General features: G+C 40.0%; 1 protein-coding gene across 4 annotated transcripts in view; it reads right to left on the reverse strand.

Moving 5' to 3' along the window:
* Positions 1-108: 108 nt before the first annotated feature.
* LOC117224700 (monocarboxylate transporter 9) overlaps positions 109-19,449 on the reverse strand; it is a 35,207-nt gene continuing 15,866 nt past the window's right edge. For 2 of the 4 annotated variants that reach the window (XM_076524606.1, XM_076524605.1), the window contains exons 2-4: positions 8,974-12,011; positions 6,843-7,128; positions 109-4,995 (exon numbers count right to left, since the gene is read on the reverse strand). In XM_076524606.1, coding sequence (XP_076380721.1) covers positions 4,817-4,995; positions 6,843-7,128; positions 8,974-11,292 — 2,784 coding nt within the window. In that variant the 5' untranslated portion in view covers positions 11,293-12,011 and the 3' untranslated portion in view covers positions 109-4,816. The remainder of the gene's footprint in view (positions 4,996-6,842; positions 7,129-8,973; positions 12,012-19,449) is intronic. The other 2 variants (XM_033477810.2, XM_033477809.2) reach the window with 2 other exon arrangements.

Raw genomic sequence — 19,449 nt, forward strand, 5'->3', positions numbered from 1 at the left:
CATATAATGATAATAATATATGATTATTAACATATAATGATAATAATATATGATTATTAACATATAATGATAATTGATATATAATAATTAACATCGTGGAGAGTAGGCTTCCTGTTAAAATCTATGTTTTATTTCAATGTGAAGATGACACTCAACTTGGACACAATCGTATACATATATTGGAAACGCCTAAATGAGCATACGTGGCTCGTTATTTTGTCTGTTCAATCGGAAGAAAATAAGGATCGAACGCGAAACGATGAGCGTGGTTGCGATCATTGCATTTGCGTTCTGTTTAACGATTAACAATAAATTGCAAAGGAACTACGGAAATACTCGAAGACTGTATCGATAATAGTTAACCCTCGGGCGGACGAGCTTTTATAAATCAGTTTTATCAAAATTAAAGCTAAACCTTGTCGAACCGTGTTCTTGCAATTTAAATGCAATTAATTGTTAAGGATATTTTAGCACGAAATGAAAACATTGTTCAAGCGTCCTGAGGATCGAAATTGCTTAAATGCGTCCTCAGGGTTGTGCATACCGAATTTGTTAATAGATAATACGATTATTATTTGTAATATTAATATTATTATTATTATATTAACATAATATATATTATGTAATATTAATATGATATTAATTATTAATATAATATATATAATATAATATTATATTATATAATATTTATCAGTGTAACGAACTTATACGTAGCATGTCTGGGATTTTAATATTTATTCTATAACGCTCTTACAAACCATATACAAGGTGTCCCTAAATTATGGTACCTCCAGGAGTTAGAAATTTCTGAGGTCATTCGAAGCAACTTTTTTTCTTTACAAAAATTTTCTCCGTGGAGAAAAGAGAGTACAATAATTCTGGACACCCTGTAGAATAAACGTTTGAATCCCGAACATACTGTGTACAATGATTATTGAATAATTCAAATTCTTTGAGATTATCCTGTGTCACAGAAAGAGGCGCGTCCGCCCGAGAGTTAAAGTTTGCAAGCATCACACATCAGGCATATATTTACATTTTCAGTGATTTATTCTCGATGTTATATCTGAAATAACTTTGTCAGATTATACTAATGCATATGGGAGTACACCACCTTGTCAAAATTTAATCACTGTCTGCGCTTTCTTTACACTTCGCATATCGTTTAATTATCGTAGAATTATTGTAAATTAACACACGACAACAAGTTTGAACGTTCTAAATTGTTACAACTAGACCACGGACCTTCGTATAAGTATAATGTTTATGAACAAATTAGCAGAGAGAGGAACCAAAGAGAAATTGTTATTATTAGAGACTGAAGAAATGATAAAAAGTTTATCGTACATTTTTCAATATTTTTCTATGCCGGATTTGAACAGTTCCAAAATATTATAAATACATAAAATCCGCAGCGTGTGTGTGTGTGTGTGTGTGGTTATAACTTTCAAGTAACATCGTATTAAAATGTTAAAATTGATTATCATAAGATGTTTAGGGACATAATATAATTATTCTCATTCAATATCATAAATATTCATTCACGAATATTTACCCGTCATTTTTTTGTTTTTTAGGTATTATAAAATCTTTCATCACGTTTGTGCTGCAATGTGATGTGTTCGTTTAAATTGTAAGATCACGATGAAACACAATTGATCGAATTAAAATTTAGCAATAACTGAACTGGACTGTACATTAATTGGTGCTATTATTCTTGAGCGTCGCGCAGTGAGCTAGAACAAACTCTGACTTGATTTTTATGATATTATCGATGCGAAATTCAATATTCAAGGAGAACCATATTATCGCATCGATGAAGTTACAAGTTCAAACAATAGACACATGATTAATTATTAGAAAATGGAAGAAACTATTTACAACAACGTCGCGGCAACGCATACAGGCAGGTACAGAGTATAAGCGAGAAACAACGTTTCGAAATCACTCAAATATTGCAAAATTTTGTTACACTATAGTCGCAGTGAAGTAGAATACCTCGACAAGAGAATTGTTCATCTACTCATTTTTGCTATAACAAACGTATCTATGAACAAGATATTATTACAGAAATGTCTGCTCTTTTTTAGCAGGAGAAATTCGAAGATTTAACAGTTCTTCGAGGAAGAATCATCGCAAAATATTTCAGAAATTTCATGGTAATCTCTGTCGTCATCTTCATCGTTCGAATGTATTAATAAATACTCCAACGCTTTGTCAAGGCTACTCAATTTCCTTTATAATTTTCGTATAGTCTTCTAATGTACGTAGAATACTATATCTCATTTGTAACATATGCTCGAATCGTTTTTTGTCAGATATCATATTCGCGAATGTTGAAACTTCAAAGGCGGTTTCTTCGAAACCGTGTTTCGTAATTATTAATACGCAAAAGATCTACGAAACTATTCATCCTCTTAAATTGAAATTTTCACGCATCATTCGTTACATTACATTATCTACACTGCAGCATACGATTTCTCAAATGTTTCTGTTCTATTCAATTTCCACGAACATTCAAAATTAATTATTTTATTTAAAACATGGAAACCTTTTTATGAAACTCTTTTTCAGGTATTTCTTTACTTTTGAAAACTGTTCAAAAAATCGTATACCACGTCAACATAAAGATTTCTTATTTTACACATTCCTTGTGCAAAGGAATTTTAGTATCGCTTTTGGTGTCGGCTATTTGCAGACAAAAACATGCTAGACACTGTTAAACAATTAATCGATTCCGTTCTATATCGACCAAGGTGTGACGTGAGTGGCATAGATAATAGTGGATAAGATTCGAGAAAGATCTAGGAAGAACAGATAGGTCTTATGCTGAACGGGTGCTAGAAATGTTATGACTAGTGGACACATTAATGCAGACTAATGAACCAGATGAAGTATCAGGTAAAAGGAAATCGTATTTGGTAAATCAAATCGGGCCAGATCTAGCGTATGCGATAAATCTTAATAGTAGGCGGACAGATACAAGAAGCACTTCTGGACATGCGATAAAGTACTGTGGAGGCCCTGCGAGTTGGTGTTCAAGGAAACAATCAGGCATTGTCGAGTACTGAGGCAGAATTTATAGCGTTGTAAGGAGCCTAGCGCATCGAAAACATCTAAGGAAGCAATTAACAGAAGACAAACCGGAGATTGAATCGCTGCTGAATAACCAATGTGCGATTAAGATAGCGAAAAGTGGAACTTCCAAGCATAAATCAAAGCATACAGGTGTAAGATATCATGTTGCGTATGAGAAAACTATGGAGAATAAGATAGTCTTAAAATACTGTGAGTCAGCGGAGCAATTTACGGACATATTTACAAAGGTTCTAGGCTTGGTAAAGTTTATGCATCATAGAAAAGCGTTAATGACAGAGTGAATATATTTTTATTTTTCGTTGCTTTTTAGAGTTTTTTTATATATATAGTATGTAACGGTTTATAGCAGTAAGAGGCGAAGTTTTTAATGTATCGAATATAGATGTAGAGACAATGGTGTGTGTATGAAAAAGAATTGTATATGAGACGGAATTGCGATTAGGAGAGGAATAATTAATGTTGAATAATTAATCGATTCCCTTCTATATCGACCAACGTAGTGATTAGTTGGATAGATAGCGTGGATGAGGCTCTCGAGAAAGATAGATCTAGAAAAATCAAGAATCTCTTTCTAGCAGCGAGATGCGTGAAGGGAGAACGTAGAAGGCGCTCAGAACAAAGATAGATCGCGCACACGTTATTTATTGTTTAAAAAGTAAGCCAAAGATTGTTGAAAAAGCCTAATAATATAGAACATAGATTTATAATTCACGACGTTAAACGATATCGTCTAACACCGGGCACTGTCATCATTTTGAACAAGTAAAAATTTTTGGCTAAAACGCGTTTGCTCGATCATCCCTCAGAAAGGTTCCACTCTGATTCGCTTAAAACAATCAATCCGAGGAAAGGAATATTAACAAAAAATCAATGGAATATTCGTTCGCGAATCTTACGTGGTGGTGGTGGTGGTGGTGGTGGTGTACCCCCTCGATTCGCACAAAGGGCATTTTTCACAGAATGGAAACTCGTCGAAGAAAGGCGAAAGACGCGGAGGAACGCATCGACAAAATGTACGGTCGCCGCCAGCATAATTGAATTTTGTTCTCCGAACGTGCGGAACAGACGCAACAGACGGGCCATTCCATTGATCGTGCATCATTATCCTGCGGTTGAGGTGTTTCCAACGTTGAACGATTGAAAACTGAAAGGAAACTCCGTCGTGTGATAACGCTGATGAAATAGAATTTCCTCGAAGATGGTCGCGCGGTTTCGGGCCGCTTTCGATTCTCGTACATCGTTTGAAACGGGCGAGTTTCGTTTTCTTATAAATCGTTTTAAGAGAGCTGCTAAATCCGCTTTCGTGTTTTACATCGAAATTCAAGATGGACTGGTGTTTTTCCGTAGTAAAAGGGACCAATGATTCGAGGGGCGTGGACGCGCGTTAACGTTTTTCCACGGGTCGATCACATCGAGAGTATATTTTTAGTTTTTCAATCACGCCGCGAACGCGTAATTTTTTTTCCTACGCTACAGAGGAACCACAAAAAGCGAGATAAAGTGTGACGGTCGCCGCAGTATGTATTCGTAACGATCGGCAGAACTGTGTGTATGTGTGTGTATGTAATTTGCAATTCCTTTTGTTTTCCACTGGGAAAGTATTATTGCATAAATTCGGTTGGATCGTATATTAGCGTATATTTCGGTACGTCGCGCGGCGTCGACCACAGTTTTCCCTTTGCCACGGAACGATCTCTGTCGATCAGCCTCGGATAATTTAAACACTGTTCAGGCTTGAAAAATCTTTATCGGTCTCTTCTTTCTTCGATCCGTAAACACATTTACGATACAGGCTAATTAAAGGCATCGCCAGCAACAGTGCCCCGCTCAATGCGATACAGAGACCGGCCAAGTAAAAAGATAAATCGTATTTCCCTGTGATATCGTACAGCCATCCTGGAACAGTAAAATAAAACATCGTTACAGAGGCTGTAGTCAATGGTGAGACCGTAAGCGGAACCGGATAAAATACATCTTCAATCGTAGACAGTAAATAAATATTTCATTGTAATATATATATTAATATTAATTAATATTTCACACACATTTTACAATGAAATATTATAATTATTATAATATTAATATAATATATATATTAATATTATTAATATATTATATTATATTGATATGTACTGCTAAATTAATATTTTATTAATATTATATAATATTATATAATATATATAATATAATATTGCTATTAATAGATAGAGGAAAACCATCACCATAGGCCACGATACTATATTTCGTGGGAAATATGCGGGAAGAGGATCCATCTGTCGGCGGGTCTGAAAGTAGCCGGCACATATATGATTGCAAAGGTGATATGCCTCAAAACAATATAAAAATTATTAATATAATTAGAATATAATAATGTTATATATAATTATATAATATATAGTAATATAATAGAATATTAGAAGATATTAGAATATAATAATATTATATATAATTATATAATATATAGTAATATAATAGAATATTAGAAGATATTATTAGAATATAATAATATTATATATAATTATATAATATATAGTAATATAATAGAATATTACAAGATATTATTAGAATGTAATAATATTATATATAGTTATATAATGTACACTAATTATAATATAACATATTAATTACAATATAACGATTGTTAATACCTCTAATAACAACACTTGACAGCATAAATTAATAACACTTGTGCGACCAAGACGTTCGCCATCTACGCCATCTATGTCACGTACTCGCGTTCGGTGTGCCGCCGGCCCCCCACCAGGAGGCCTCTCGGCCAATCAACGATAATTAGCCCCCCAAACCGCGGTCGCCTCGCGTGTATAAAAACGCGACTCTGGAGCATTTCGGCGGGAGTCCGGCTGCGAGGAGCTTCGCGCTAGACGAACTCCCGAAGGGCTCTGGTGTCAACGCTCCCTTCCGAGTCCTACGAGAGCTTCTAGGACGGCTTAATATACCGGGTCGGTAAGCGAGTCGACCGTGCAAGGTGCGCAGTGCCCTCGTCAGATCGCGCAGACTGTCCGAGCGATCCGATCAACGGAGCCGGGCGTAAGTGGCCGAGTGTTGCGGCGAAACACGGCTCAACGGGAGTCGACTTGCTTCGCTATTCTTATTCTTATCTTCTGCCTCTGTCCTTAGTGTATTAATTCCTCTATATCGTACACAGAGGACAATGGTAGAAATATTGACCAATTTTGGCCCCAGACTATGGCAATGAAAGTTTTGTACAGTAAATTCTCCCCAATTGTCCTTCAGGTTGGAAACAAAAGTGGACAATTTGCGAAGAGTATCTAGCAGCTCATTTTTATAGTTGACAATCCTCTTCCCAAATTGTCCAGTTTTGTGTAGAAACTAAGGGTCAATTGGGAAGACTTAATGCCAGGGATTCTATCAATTTCACAGATCTTTTCATCCATGTAGAAAAAACTATTTACTGCACTCGGATATTTGAAAATATTCAATTCCAATAATAAATGATCTTTATCCGTGTGTTATTGTTAAACTGCGGAATTGATAGATTTGTAATAAATTTATTAAACCTTGGCAAGAATAATAAACTCATGCGTATTTGCGGTACGCAAAGTTCTCAAGATGAAGTAATAAATTAGGAAGGTATATTAGATATATCTATATTAGATATATTAGATATATCTATATTAGATATATTAGATATATTAGATATCTATATTAGGTATATTAGGAAAATTTAGGTAGATATATATATATATTAATTTCCTTCTTACCAGCCAGCGGAGGACCTACGAGATTAGCAACACCCTGAACCAAAAGCAGCAGGCCATAAGCGTTCGCGAACCTCTCCAGAGTGATCAATTCGACGAGGATGATGCTGGTGAGGCTGCAGTTCGCCGAGATGAATAGTCCGAAAGCACCAGAAATTACGCACAATAAGTAGTAATTTCTAACCACCTTGGGTATCAAAGCCGTAACTGCACCGCAGAATGCCATGCATACTGCATATACAATGGACGCGTTTAGCCATGCCCTGTCGCCTGCCCAACCAAGGACAACCTGAAAAGAAACATTAAAGTTTTCCCATCATCGTTCATTTCGCATCTCGCCTCGCATAAATTAATCTATAATATTTTCGCCCCACACGGTCGTCGGCGTTACCTGGGGCCGTGTCTCGACGCGATTTTATAGAACAATCATTTTATCTCGGTTTTTATGCATACATTTTTATCTCCTCTCTATCAGCGACGCTTTCATGAATATTTAAACGGTTTTGTGGAAAAGTGTACAGCCGGTTAAGGGGATCGGAACTGCCAGTTCAGCCTATTTAAACGGCTGACGTGTCTCATTCGATGATAGATCGTAAGAAGAAAACGTTTTATACAGGGTGTCCCGAAATTATTGCTCCTCAGGTGATTCGAAGGAACTTTTTCCTTAGCGAAAATGGAATCCGCGGCTTCGTTTACGAGTTATTAACGAAGAGAGATCGCGTACGGCCGACGCCCCGCCCTCTCGACCACTGCCGCCGCGTCAGACGGTCAGCGTGACGCGGCATTGGCCGCAAGGACGGAGCGCCGGCCGTGCTCGCCTCTTATTGGTCAGCGTTTTTCGTTGATAACTCGGAAACGAAGCCGCGAATTGAATTTTCGCTAAGGAAAAGGTTACTCCAAGTGACCTCAGGAACCCTCCAGTTCCGGATTTCGAGACATTTTTAGGACACTCTGTATTCATACAAGCTAGCACTCCTGGAGTACTATTGACCAACCCAATACATTGTTATCGCCTGTAATAATGGAATGGAAACAATGGATGCGCTCGCAGGTTGTGTCGGTTGCTAGGTATTGTTAAGTTACTCCCCTAACTAGGTCTCAGCCCCCTCGCGAGGCCACCCTCTGCACCTGCGCCAGTTTGCGACATGTCAGAGCAAACGTAGCCTATTCTTCCACTGTGCCACTGAGCCAGTTTGCGGCGCTTCGTTATCCCCACCACCGCGAAAACCACCACTGAAATCGTACTGGACCTCGCGACAGCAACACCGATCCCGCTGTCACGTGCAGGTTAATTCCGAGCCCTGCTCAATTTTTCAAATGGAAACGTTTTCACAAAAATTTCTCAAATAACTTTGAATCTCAGCTCTTGCAAGTAGCCAATCGCAAGCTAATTTGAGACATTCGATTCGTCGTCAGCGTTGAAATGAACGGCTCGGTTTGAACGAATAATTCCGTCGGCCAAGTTGTAGGCGAGATAGCTGTGAACGAACTAAAGTAGCTGTCTCGCAGAACTGGCAGGTGGGGGAAGTAATGATTCTTCGGTGACCGATAAACGACGCTGAAGCGCGCCAATATCGGGCCGCATAAAGGAACAAAAGTCTGCCAGGTCGGAGAACCAGGTTATCAATGAACGTCGATGTTTGAAATTATCGATACGTCGGCCTTGCTGGCGGACCAACGTACAGTAGAACGAAACGCGTCGCCCGGTGTCAAGGTTAATGTTTCTGTGATCGTTGTGCAACTGCAGCCATGTGTTACTTCTTTGATCAGAGAAACGATTATTTATTATATTTATATTATTTTTATGACTTTGTTATATCGTGTTCGTATTTTAGGGTAGCGGAGCTAGTTACTGTGGGGTAGCCAATTACTGTGCCTTCAATTTATCTTCGAACATTTATCGAATAAAACATATTGAATTTTTGTAATTCAAATGCAATTAATTTATTCACTTAAAACGTAAATGTTCTTAAAATATGAGAAAAATTATGTGAATTTTTTGAAAGCTTCATTAGGTATAAACAGTATGTGCGCGTTTGCGCAGTTTTCTTTCAAACTTGATTTCTTAAAATATGCAAAACAGTGTGCCCCTCTTAAATGTACATATAGTACAATTTGAAGAAAAATGACTCACCTCGCCGACCGTATTGGTAATTCCAATAACCGATATTAAATTGGAGGCGTCGGTTTCGCTGAATCCCATCTCGATCGCGTTATCCGTCAAGTAGACGTAAGGCACGTCGTACCAAGTGTGTAGTAGGAAGTTACTGATGGCGAACAGGAGGAAACGCGAGTCAGCAAAGTGGGAGAAGTCGAGCATATAGAGGAGAAGGTCCCACAAACCGGCGCACCAAACGAGCTTCGTCTTTGTGATGGTGGTCGAGTTTCTATAGATGTCCGGACAGCTGGACGCTCTCAACCGATTAATATTCAACATGGCGCCCCTGTAAGTAAGGCTGCGCCGATGGACTTTTATATCCTTCAAGAACCCGGCCGGCATTCTCCTCGAGTGTTCGAGGGTGCTGGATCTCTTCAAGTTACTGTCCTCCAAGCTGGTCTTCTTCGACCACAGGCGCCACGCGGCGTCGGTCTGCTGCTCGATGATCTGATCGTCGATCGGATCGTTCGACAACACCTTGTCCTTGCTCTCCTCGGTCTTCAGCTCGGACAGCGAGCTAGGCGTGGCCGTGAACCTCGCCGAGGTTGTGCTGAGCTGGTCGTGCAGCGCCCCGGAGTCGCTGAAGCGTTGCTGCGAGGAGGTCGTCAGCATGTTCGGGTAATTCTGAACCAGCACGTTGTAAACGTTCTTCCGGGTGCTCAGCAGTTCCAGCACCTCCGAGGGCACCTTCTCGCCGGTCTTGACGAAGGTCGGCAGGCTTAGCAAGCTGGAGAACAGCTTCTCCTCGTCCTCCTCCTCCTGCAGCCGCAGCTTCTCCATGATCGTGAGTGTGTTCAGGGAACAGTTAGCGGAGAACGAGTCCACGCTGGAGCTCTGCATTCTGCTCTTCTTCTTCTCCCTGTTCTTCCTCCTCTCCTCGGTCTTGGCCTTCGCCCTGGAGGTCGTCCATTCCGGGTCCCTCATCAAGCATCCGCACACGGCCAGCTGCAAGAAAAGCCCGGCCAGGATCAGCGTGGTGCCCCGCCATCCGTACTCGTCGAGCAAATACTGCGTCAACGGCGCGCATATGAACGTCCCGATGCCGCTCCCGCAGCCGGACAGTCCGGTCGCCAACGATCTCTTCTTGTCGAAGTAGTAGGCGACGATCACCACGGCCGTTACGAAGCAAAGGGACAGCCCGAAGCCGGGCAGGATGCCGAATGTGAAGACCAGCACCGCCATCGAGTTCGCGTAGGACGTGATCACGAAGCCGGTCGTCGCCAGGATGCTGCCGGCGATGCATACGCGTCTGCAGCCGTACCTGTCGGTCAGAAAGCTGGCCACCGGGCCGCACAGCAACGGCATCGCCATGAATATGCTGCCGATCCAGGCGGTCTTGAACTTGCCCTCGTCGAAATAGTTCAAGAACTCGACGTAGATCACGCCGAAGGAGAACGTGACCCCGTCGCCGATCAGATTCACTATGAAAGCGGCCACGACGACCACCCAGCCCCAGCCGCCGTCGGGCGGCGTGCCCTCGCACAGCTGGCCCAAGCTCGAGTTGTCCTCGGAAGTACTGATGGCCGACGTAGGTATCGAAGGGGTGGGCTGCGACCTGTCGTCGTGGCGCGGATATTGCTTCTTCGAGTCCTTGTTGAACTGTACATGGTGCTGTTGCTTGTCCTCCCGGGGCGAGCCGCCGTTCACGAGCTTCTCGGTGCTCTTCTCCGGCGACAGGCAGCTCTTCGCCGACAGGATCCTCGTGGGCGAGATCGAGCCCCCCACCGTCACGACGTTCTTGCGCCTCTGGGAGCCGGACACGCCCTCCTTCTGCAGTATCACCGGCCGTTTACCTTTCCCGGAGATCTGCGAGAGCTTCCTCAGCTCCTGCCTCGCCTCCTCCCGTATCCTCGAGCCGGGATCGTCGTAGCCGTTGTACGTCTTCTCCAAACACCTTCGGTCCTCCGCGTCCTCGAACTTCTCGATCGCCACGTCGTTCTCGTAGCTCTGGTTGCTCAGCGACTGCGACTGCTCCTCGGACAAGATCCCTATCTGGTCCGAGTTCTTCTGGAACTCCCTCTTCGGCGAGTCGTCCTTCAATATGGAATTCCGCACCGTCGACGCGGCGTCCCGGCATTTCCGATGTTTCGTCTCCTGCGCGGCCACGCTCGACGACCGTCTCCTCTCGATCAGCAGCTCCTCGTCACGTTCTCGCCTCGCTATCTCCCCGTTGTTCAGCTCCTGCCGCGACCCGCTGTCGTACTCGTCCCCTCTGATACCTTCCTCCAGGTCGATCGTCTCGCTCGATTGTGTCAGCTTCTCCTCGTTGAGCTTCACCCGGCCCCACTCGGCCATGATGATCGCGCCAAGGCACCACGAAGAGATTGGAGACCGCTGTTCAGGCGCAGTCGTCCCGCGGGCAGCTAATGCAACGACATCGACGCTGTCCCTTCGAATACCTTCGACAATATGAATATGCGATTTTTTAGACTTTCAAGCAGCTCGCTTTCGGCTCGCCGGTCTTTCCTTCGACGACCGCGAGCGAACGGTTGAACATATGTATATACTTGCTACAACTGTTTTTTATAGCTTTTCTTATACCTCTCTACTACGCCTCTCTTATACCTCTCTACGCCTCTCTGCGACTCTGTACGCGGCTCTCTAGAACCCGTTCTCCTGCCTCGTCGAGCCGAAGTTTCCCGGAACCACTTGGAACACCTCTGGACACCAGAAACAGTTATATCACTCGAATCACAGCGACGGTCGAACCGATCCTAAACCGATTTAGTTTCGTCCTTGATTTAAACAGCGGTAAGCACGGCCACTCGTACAACTGTCTAGTGAACTGACGGCGTAACGGCAACAACGACGCTGGGGAAGTGGACGATTTAAAGTTCTTTGAAGGCTGTGGAATCCCGCCTGGACCGCCACCATCGCAATTCTGGCCCAGAATGCCTGAAGTCTTCCTTCTCCTCGGACCCTGGTTAATCGGGACCACCTCCTCCTCCGCGAAACGATCGTTAACCCAGGCACCCATGCGGCGAACGGTACTGCTTCGGCTTCTGCGGTGTATTCTGTGGATAGAACGACGGAATTAGTCATACTAATTCATGTTTCAGGCCTTCGGTGATTACTAGGTGTCCGGATATTTTATCGATCTTGGACGATTTTTACTACTACAGCGGCGCACGGTTAAATTTACAAGGATCCTGCGGCCGAGCCGCGATTAAAAGATAGTCAAAATTGCCCTTTAGAGGTTTCTTAATAAGTATTATAGCTATATTTATGTATATATTGCTGTATATACAGGGATCCCAAAAATGTCTCGTAATCAGGAAATGGAGGATTCCTGGAGTCATTTGAAGTAACTTTTTCCTTAGCGAAAATGCGATCCGCGGCTTCGTTTACGAGTTATCAGCGAAAAACGGTGACCAATAAGAGGCGAGCGCAGCCGGCGGTCCGCCCTCGCGGTCAATAACGCGTCGCGCTGACAGGCAGTGGTCGCGAGGGCGGGGCGTCAGCCGTACGCGATCTATCGTTGGTCACGGTTTTTCGTTAATAACTCGTAAACGAAGCCGCGGATCGCATTTTCGCTAAGGAAAAAGTTGCTTCAAATGACCTAAGGAACCCCTAGTTTCCCGGAAATACCATAATTTTGGGACACCCTGTAGTATACAATATTTCCTGCTTCCAATATAAATGCTGTTAATCTATGGTGACTCACGGTCCACATTATACAGTTTTTGCATTGTTTATTACTTATTTATTTTGCACTGATTAAGTTGTCAGTGGGGGGAGGGCAGTGCGTCTACGCTTTCAATGCGTTGTACTTTCCAGGGTTTTTTGTATGAAAATTATTATTTTCCATTAGAGGACTGATATGAATTTTGGCCTCTGCATCCATTACTTCTGATAATTAGGAAATTGCTTGAAATGATAATAGGTATGATGTCTCGAATGAACTAAATCACAACGGAGTAATTTCTATAATAACCAATAATTGATGAAATAACAATTCCTCCAAAATTATTTTTCTTGCGTATTTTACGAACCTGGTATAATTGAGCTGTTACAAGCATGATTAATAGTTTCGGATATAACGTACCGATACGGTAGAAATAATCAAGTTGATTTCGTTTTTTAATTATTTCTGTGAAACGTTCAAGGCTTATGAGCGCCCAATTATACTTACAGAATAATGAAGACATAACAATTTTAAGATTAGCTTATTTTTCTCTCGCCAGAAAAACGTTGAAAAAATCAGTTATCTTTTTTTTAACAAGGATGCAGCGAATTCGAAAATCTGGAAAAATTCATGAACAATAATTATAACTATATATCGCTATTGTGAATGAGAAAGAAATTAACAGAAATGTCAACGAGCATGTCAGTATAAACCAAAATTCCAAGAATAATTTAAATTAATTATTAATATATTTTAATTAAAGTAAAATATTTTTGAAAATATTCACAGTAATATTATAAATATTTTTAATTTAATTAATATCTCATTTTTTTAAATTTAGTAATAAATTTACAAGGATAATTTCACAATTATCACAAATAATTACTTCAGGCAATTCGAAAATAAAATAACTTGCTACTTGAAATAATATCTCATATATTCCTAATTGTAAGTATGGCTTCAACTACGGGAGCAGATACGAAGCATAAATGGTAATTACTAGACTGCGGATTTTATGCATTTATGGCGAAAATATATAAGCGAAATACAGAACAGTAAAAACATGAAAAGAATTTAAAAATGTTAAAACTATTAAGAGAGAAAATACATTTTTATTTAACTTCTGTTTCGCAGAATTTAGGTAAAAATATTTCAATTTTGCATAAAAATTCAGTGTCCAGTCATTCAATTTACAGTCCTCCTGTAAACAAAGGTAAATATTTACCTTTATGGGATGATTTATTACCTTTATAGGTGATATTTACATCGAGATATTTCTTAAAACAATGTTTCTTCGACATGGATAGGTCAATACTACCTTTTTTAAATCGAGTTCCTCGGTGCATTCGAAAACACGTGTCTCAATTTAAGTAAACAAGGTCGACCTTCGCGCGACACCATAATACGACACCATAATATGAGCCGTTTATTTTGAAAGTGGCATAAGTCACTTTGTTTGTTAAGTCGATATATTTAAGGGTTTGCGTTTTAACACGTTTAAAAATATGGATGCTAACTTTTGAGAAGATTTACTTGTATTTGTTATATCAGGATACTGATATTTTTCTCGGTATAAATAATTTCGTATAAACATTAAAAAATCACCACTTTTCATTACGGTGAAGTGACTTATGCCACTTTCAAAATAAACGGCTCATATATGCCCAATTCGAAGCCGTTAAAAAGTCACTGGAAATATATTTGCTGCACATCGTGATATCGACGCAAACCAAATGTGAATTACGTATCAAGTAGGAACGAGTTTGCGACGGCAGTCGATGGAAATCGATGCCGGAACGTGAAAATTCTCAATGTCGTCGACACGAATTCGACGTTTGCCAGAGAATACGCGTCAACGTCGAGATTTGCTTCTGGCATTTCGTAACGAGCGAGAAGTAACTCGAGTTAGAGCCGGCGATTATGAATGAAGTTCATTGTGTATGAGTTGCTATCAATTTAACAGTGTCCACGATGATCACGAGCGTATCTCGCGATCCATTGGTCTTTTCTTCCGCCAGGTTTTCGTTCTTTTTCCTTCTGGCTCGCCATCTTTTCAATGTTCTCAGTCAGCCTGGCACCTCGCCTCACCAAAATGACGTATTTCATGCACCCACTCGTTCCATAAAATTGTCCACATTTTTATATATAATTAATATTTATCGCTGATCGCTGCGATACAAATTTTAACGCGAACATTTTCAACTAAATTTTTTCATTTAATCCGATCTCTGATTTATCGTTATGTTGTGGCTGTCCCGGGCGTGAATATTCGCATAAACAATAGATAAATTATTTCTTTAACAGCCGAGTGGCGGATCTCTTTAACAAAAATGTTAAAAACTACTGCTAACAAAATTATTCCAATTAAATGAAAATTATAATGTACTTCGTAAGTTTATCTGTATATTAGATATTTTTTCAACATGACATAGTTTCTGGAGGGTTTTAAGATGATGAAGCACCAACCCTTCTTTTCATCAAGGGACCATACATTTTTTTAGTCACATTACAATAGCCGGTTTCAATGCGAATCCAATATTGTATTATTTCTTTCAGACAATCATAAATTAGAAGCAATTATATTTGCAACAGCGGAAGTCGGACGGTATTATAAAAAAGTGTAAAAAGAGGAAACACAGAAAGGTTCGATTTCTGTTTACGTTTGCAGTGCAATGTTTACATGACATTGTTGCTGTCGCCCAATGTAAACGATACACTGACGATGAGTCAGCGACGACTATATCAACAAAAGAGACGATATATTCTGAGATTTTTTATGCATTCAAAATTCTACAGCGTCAGCCTAATTACACTTTCCTAATTACTTTCTGGACGGACCAGGTACACGTATATAGTTCTCCGTCGGTAATTGGAGGACGTAGGGTACGTATACTTTTGCGAGTCACTGTACGCTCTCTCGCCGTATTCCAAATATTTACATGACCGAGGCGACCTCGCAGTGCCGACGTGAAGGAAAAGCGTCGTGAGGTCATGCTCTTCTTAATTCGTTCAAATAATTGTGAGTTCAGCGGTGACCTCGATCCGGGCCGCAAGGAAGAGGACGATTTACTTTTTACGTGAACCTTTGGCAGTCTGTAATCAACGCGGCTTGCACATATATGTATACATATATATGTATATATATATATATATCAGGAAATCCCTTTGTTCTGAATCATTTCGCTGCCGAGGCTTGTAACTACGAACAATTCCAACAATCTTATGCCAAATGATTCACAAGATCGGCAGAAGAAATGTGTATTTTTATTTTAAACGATTAAGGTTAACATTTAAATTCGTAACAAGCATTGTTTACATAGTGTACGATCGACGAGTTATTTTTATCTATAGATAAAAATCAGACACCCTGTATATTTTAAAACTCATCTCGCAGCGTCTCCTGGAAATGTCGCTACTTCGACTTTCTCAAAGCAGAATAAATGTCTGCTTTTAAGTGGAACCTTTTACAGCTTCAAGACAATAAAACTTTCCTACTTGACAGTAGAAAAATGACTGTGGCATAAAAAGCGTTGTTTAATACGCTGCCATTTTAAAACAGTTTCCGCAGAAACTGAAACGACGACAGACGTAACCAGACTGCGGATTTTTATGCGAAATAAAAATTATCTCCGCTTAACGCAAGAGACAATAGCGTCCAAGTAAAAAATTTCTTTCCTGAAAATTGTCACTGTGACCTGGTACAAAAAATTCAGAAAGTTTACGCTCTGTGACTTGTTCATTGATTCGAACGCGCCTGAAGTCCACCTCCCCCCACTCCATCCAGCCGTCACGCTGCGCGGTCGAAGCACGAACGTTTATTCGAATGCTAAAACTTACGAGCACGTCTATAGGTTTCGTTGCCGCTCTTACGCAAGTCGATCTTTTTCGTTTTCGTTTTTGTTTTTGTTCGCAACATCGATGCCACTACTGTGCACCGTCGCGCTGCAACGTGCTTACTTTTCGCCGTCTCTGTTTGTATCTGGCGATTTTGCCCGCTCGTTTCAAGCGCGACGAGTAAGTGGGCAGAGAACTAATGGCCGACGATTACAGAATAACGCCAGAACTTGCCAATTGAAAAATAGGGAAACCGGAAAACTGCCGCGCGATCATAAAGCAACATTTCGCACGATCCTGGCACGTTATGTGGACACGGTGCGTGCGAATTGTTCGTCGAATCCCTGAAACAATTTTATTTGTCCCTTTTAGCGCCGAACGACGATATATCGTCGTTCGCAACACTTGCGAAAAGTGGCCAACGACGTTGCGCGCGTGCGCGGCGCCTGACTACAGTAAATTCTCCCTAATTGGCGCTCAGTTTGAAAACGAAAATGGACAATTTGAGAAGAGTATTATACATTAATATTATATTATATATATTATATTATATTATTATATATTAATATTATATTATATATATTATATTATATTATTATATATTAATATTATATTATATATATTATATTATATATATTATATTATATTATTATATATTAATATTATATTATATTATATTATAATATTATACATAAATTGTTTTTTTTAACGAAAAAGTAATTCCCCGTTAAACAATCATTTGTCAATGCTTTAGATTGATATTTTCATACAAGGAAAATTGAAGCATTGTATTATTTATTAAAATAATACGTGACTTTTAAAAAAGACTTTGCAAAGCAACAAAAGTTTCTCACTGAAACGTTTACTTTCCACGAGGTACAAAAAATATTGGAATACGTTCGGTCTGAGTGCTGGTAGCTACAAAAGGGATCGCGTCACGTGATTTCACTGCAAAGAGACGTTTCACAGTCTGGGAAGATCATAGAGAATCAGAATCGGACAAACGGCTGACAGAATGTTCGTTGAATTCTGCAAATTGATTCAGATCAAAAGGTAATATTATAATTTTTTTTTATGCCATTAACTTGAAATTTTCAAGTCTTATCATGTTGTGCAAAATTAGATCCCATTTCTTTTATTATTATTATTATTATTATTATTATTATTATTATTATTATTATTATTATTATTATTATTGATCTATAGTAATAAAATAAAAATTCTTTAAAATTCTTTATCTATGCAATATATTGTTTTTATTTTTCATATTTTGAAACATCTTCATTTAAATACAATCGAAAAGATATTTGGCGATAAGAACGAATTTTCCACTTTTCCGTGTGGTGCAATATTATGTATATAATTATTTATATAAATAATCAGTTTGGAAGAAAGGTACTTCCGAAAAAAATGTAATGCCACCGAAATATAGGAAAACCGATAAAGATGCAGATAACGATTGCACCAGTTCCTGACACGAATGTTACATATATTTCAAAATGTAAGCACGTTTTAAAACCTTCTTCTGTCTTTAACTATCGCGCGCTGATAGTGTATTATCATTTACTGATAATACAGACAAGCTCTTGAAAACATGGCTCGGTGAAGATCACCGACATCGGAAGTCTAAAGCCTATCGCAAAATTAAAGCGTCGTACGAAAACACGAATTCTTACTTCGTTGAACGCCATTAATTAGTGTGCGGCTGATTTTAGCGAAGACAAAATTAATGAGTACATAAAAAACAAATTAGAGATATCATTCACTTTTTGTTGTGACTTTACTTCGATCGATTAGGAAGCCACGTGATCCAATATTGGTTTGGACACTTTTATACCGTTATATATACAGGGTGTCCCAAAAATGTCTCGTAATCCGGAAATGGGGGTTCCTGTGGTCATTTGAAGTAACTTTTTCCTTTACAAAAATTTTCTCCGCGGCTTCGTTTACGAGTTATTAACGGAAAACACTGACCAATAAGAGGCGAGCGCGGCCGGTGCTCTGCCCGTGCGGCCAATGCCGCATCGCGCTGGCCGTCTGTCGCAGCGGCCATGGTCTCGAGGGCGGGGCGCGTCAGCCGTACGCGATCTCTCATCGGTCACTGTTTTTCGTTAATAACTCGTAAACGAAGCCGCGGAGAAAATTTTTGTAAAGGAAAAAGTTACTTCAAATGACCTCAGAAACCCGACATTTCCCGCTTGCACCATGATTTTGGAACACCCTGTAGAAATTGCAACGCGAGATATCTCGTCCATAGGATCGAAATATCTCGGCCTCGACAACAAACTGGTTAATATTATTGTTATTACTGATTGTATATTTCAATTGTATTTGTTGCTACGAAATGAACATCCTTCTTATTAAACATCCCAAAATCTTCTGCAAGCCATGATTTCACCCTTGACTCATCCTCAAACTCTGCCTCATCGTCGACCTCTGTCCTTAACGCATCATACCTGAACCTTTGCCTCGTGACGTCATCTTGCAAACTCTGACCAAAACAAACTAATCCTTAGAATATCTTTTAAACCAATAAATGCCTTAGTATGCTTATGAAGAGAATGATGATAATATATAATATATTATTATTATATGTCTTATATAATATTATATATATATTAATTAAATTTAATTAAATTTAGTTATATTTAATAGAAAATTAGGGGCAATTTTACACATGTATATTTACACATGTCTTGCTCGGCAGTGGATCCACCGTTATCTTATCTCACGTTTGTGTATATCCAATAACTGAAAATGAAGAACATCGCGGCACGGCTCGTTTCGACCTATCATCCAGCCTTTGTATGTATCTCTAGCAAACGGTAAACACGACAAACGGTTCCGCCACGTACATTACTTCCGAACGCTGTCGAGAAGAATCACTGCCCTAATTATTATCGTTGGTAATCGGTTCAGCCGTGCGCATACTTTCGTTATGCTGAACGGGCCCCGGCCGACTTAATGCGAGCAATTGAAACATTTATAAAATT

This window comes from Megalopta genalis, chromosome 9, assembly GCF_051020955.1.
Source record: "Megalopta genalis isolate 19385.01 chromosome 9, iyMegGena1_principal, whole genome shotgun sequence".
Lineage (NCBI taxonomy): Eukaryota > Metazoa > Arthropoda > Insecta > Hymenoptera > Halictidae > Megalopta > Megalopta genalis.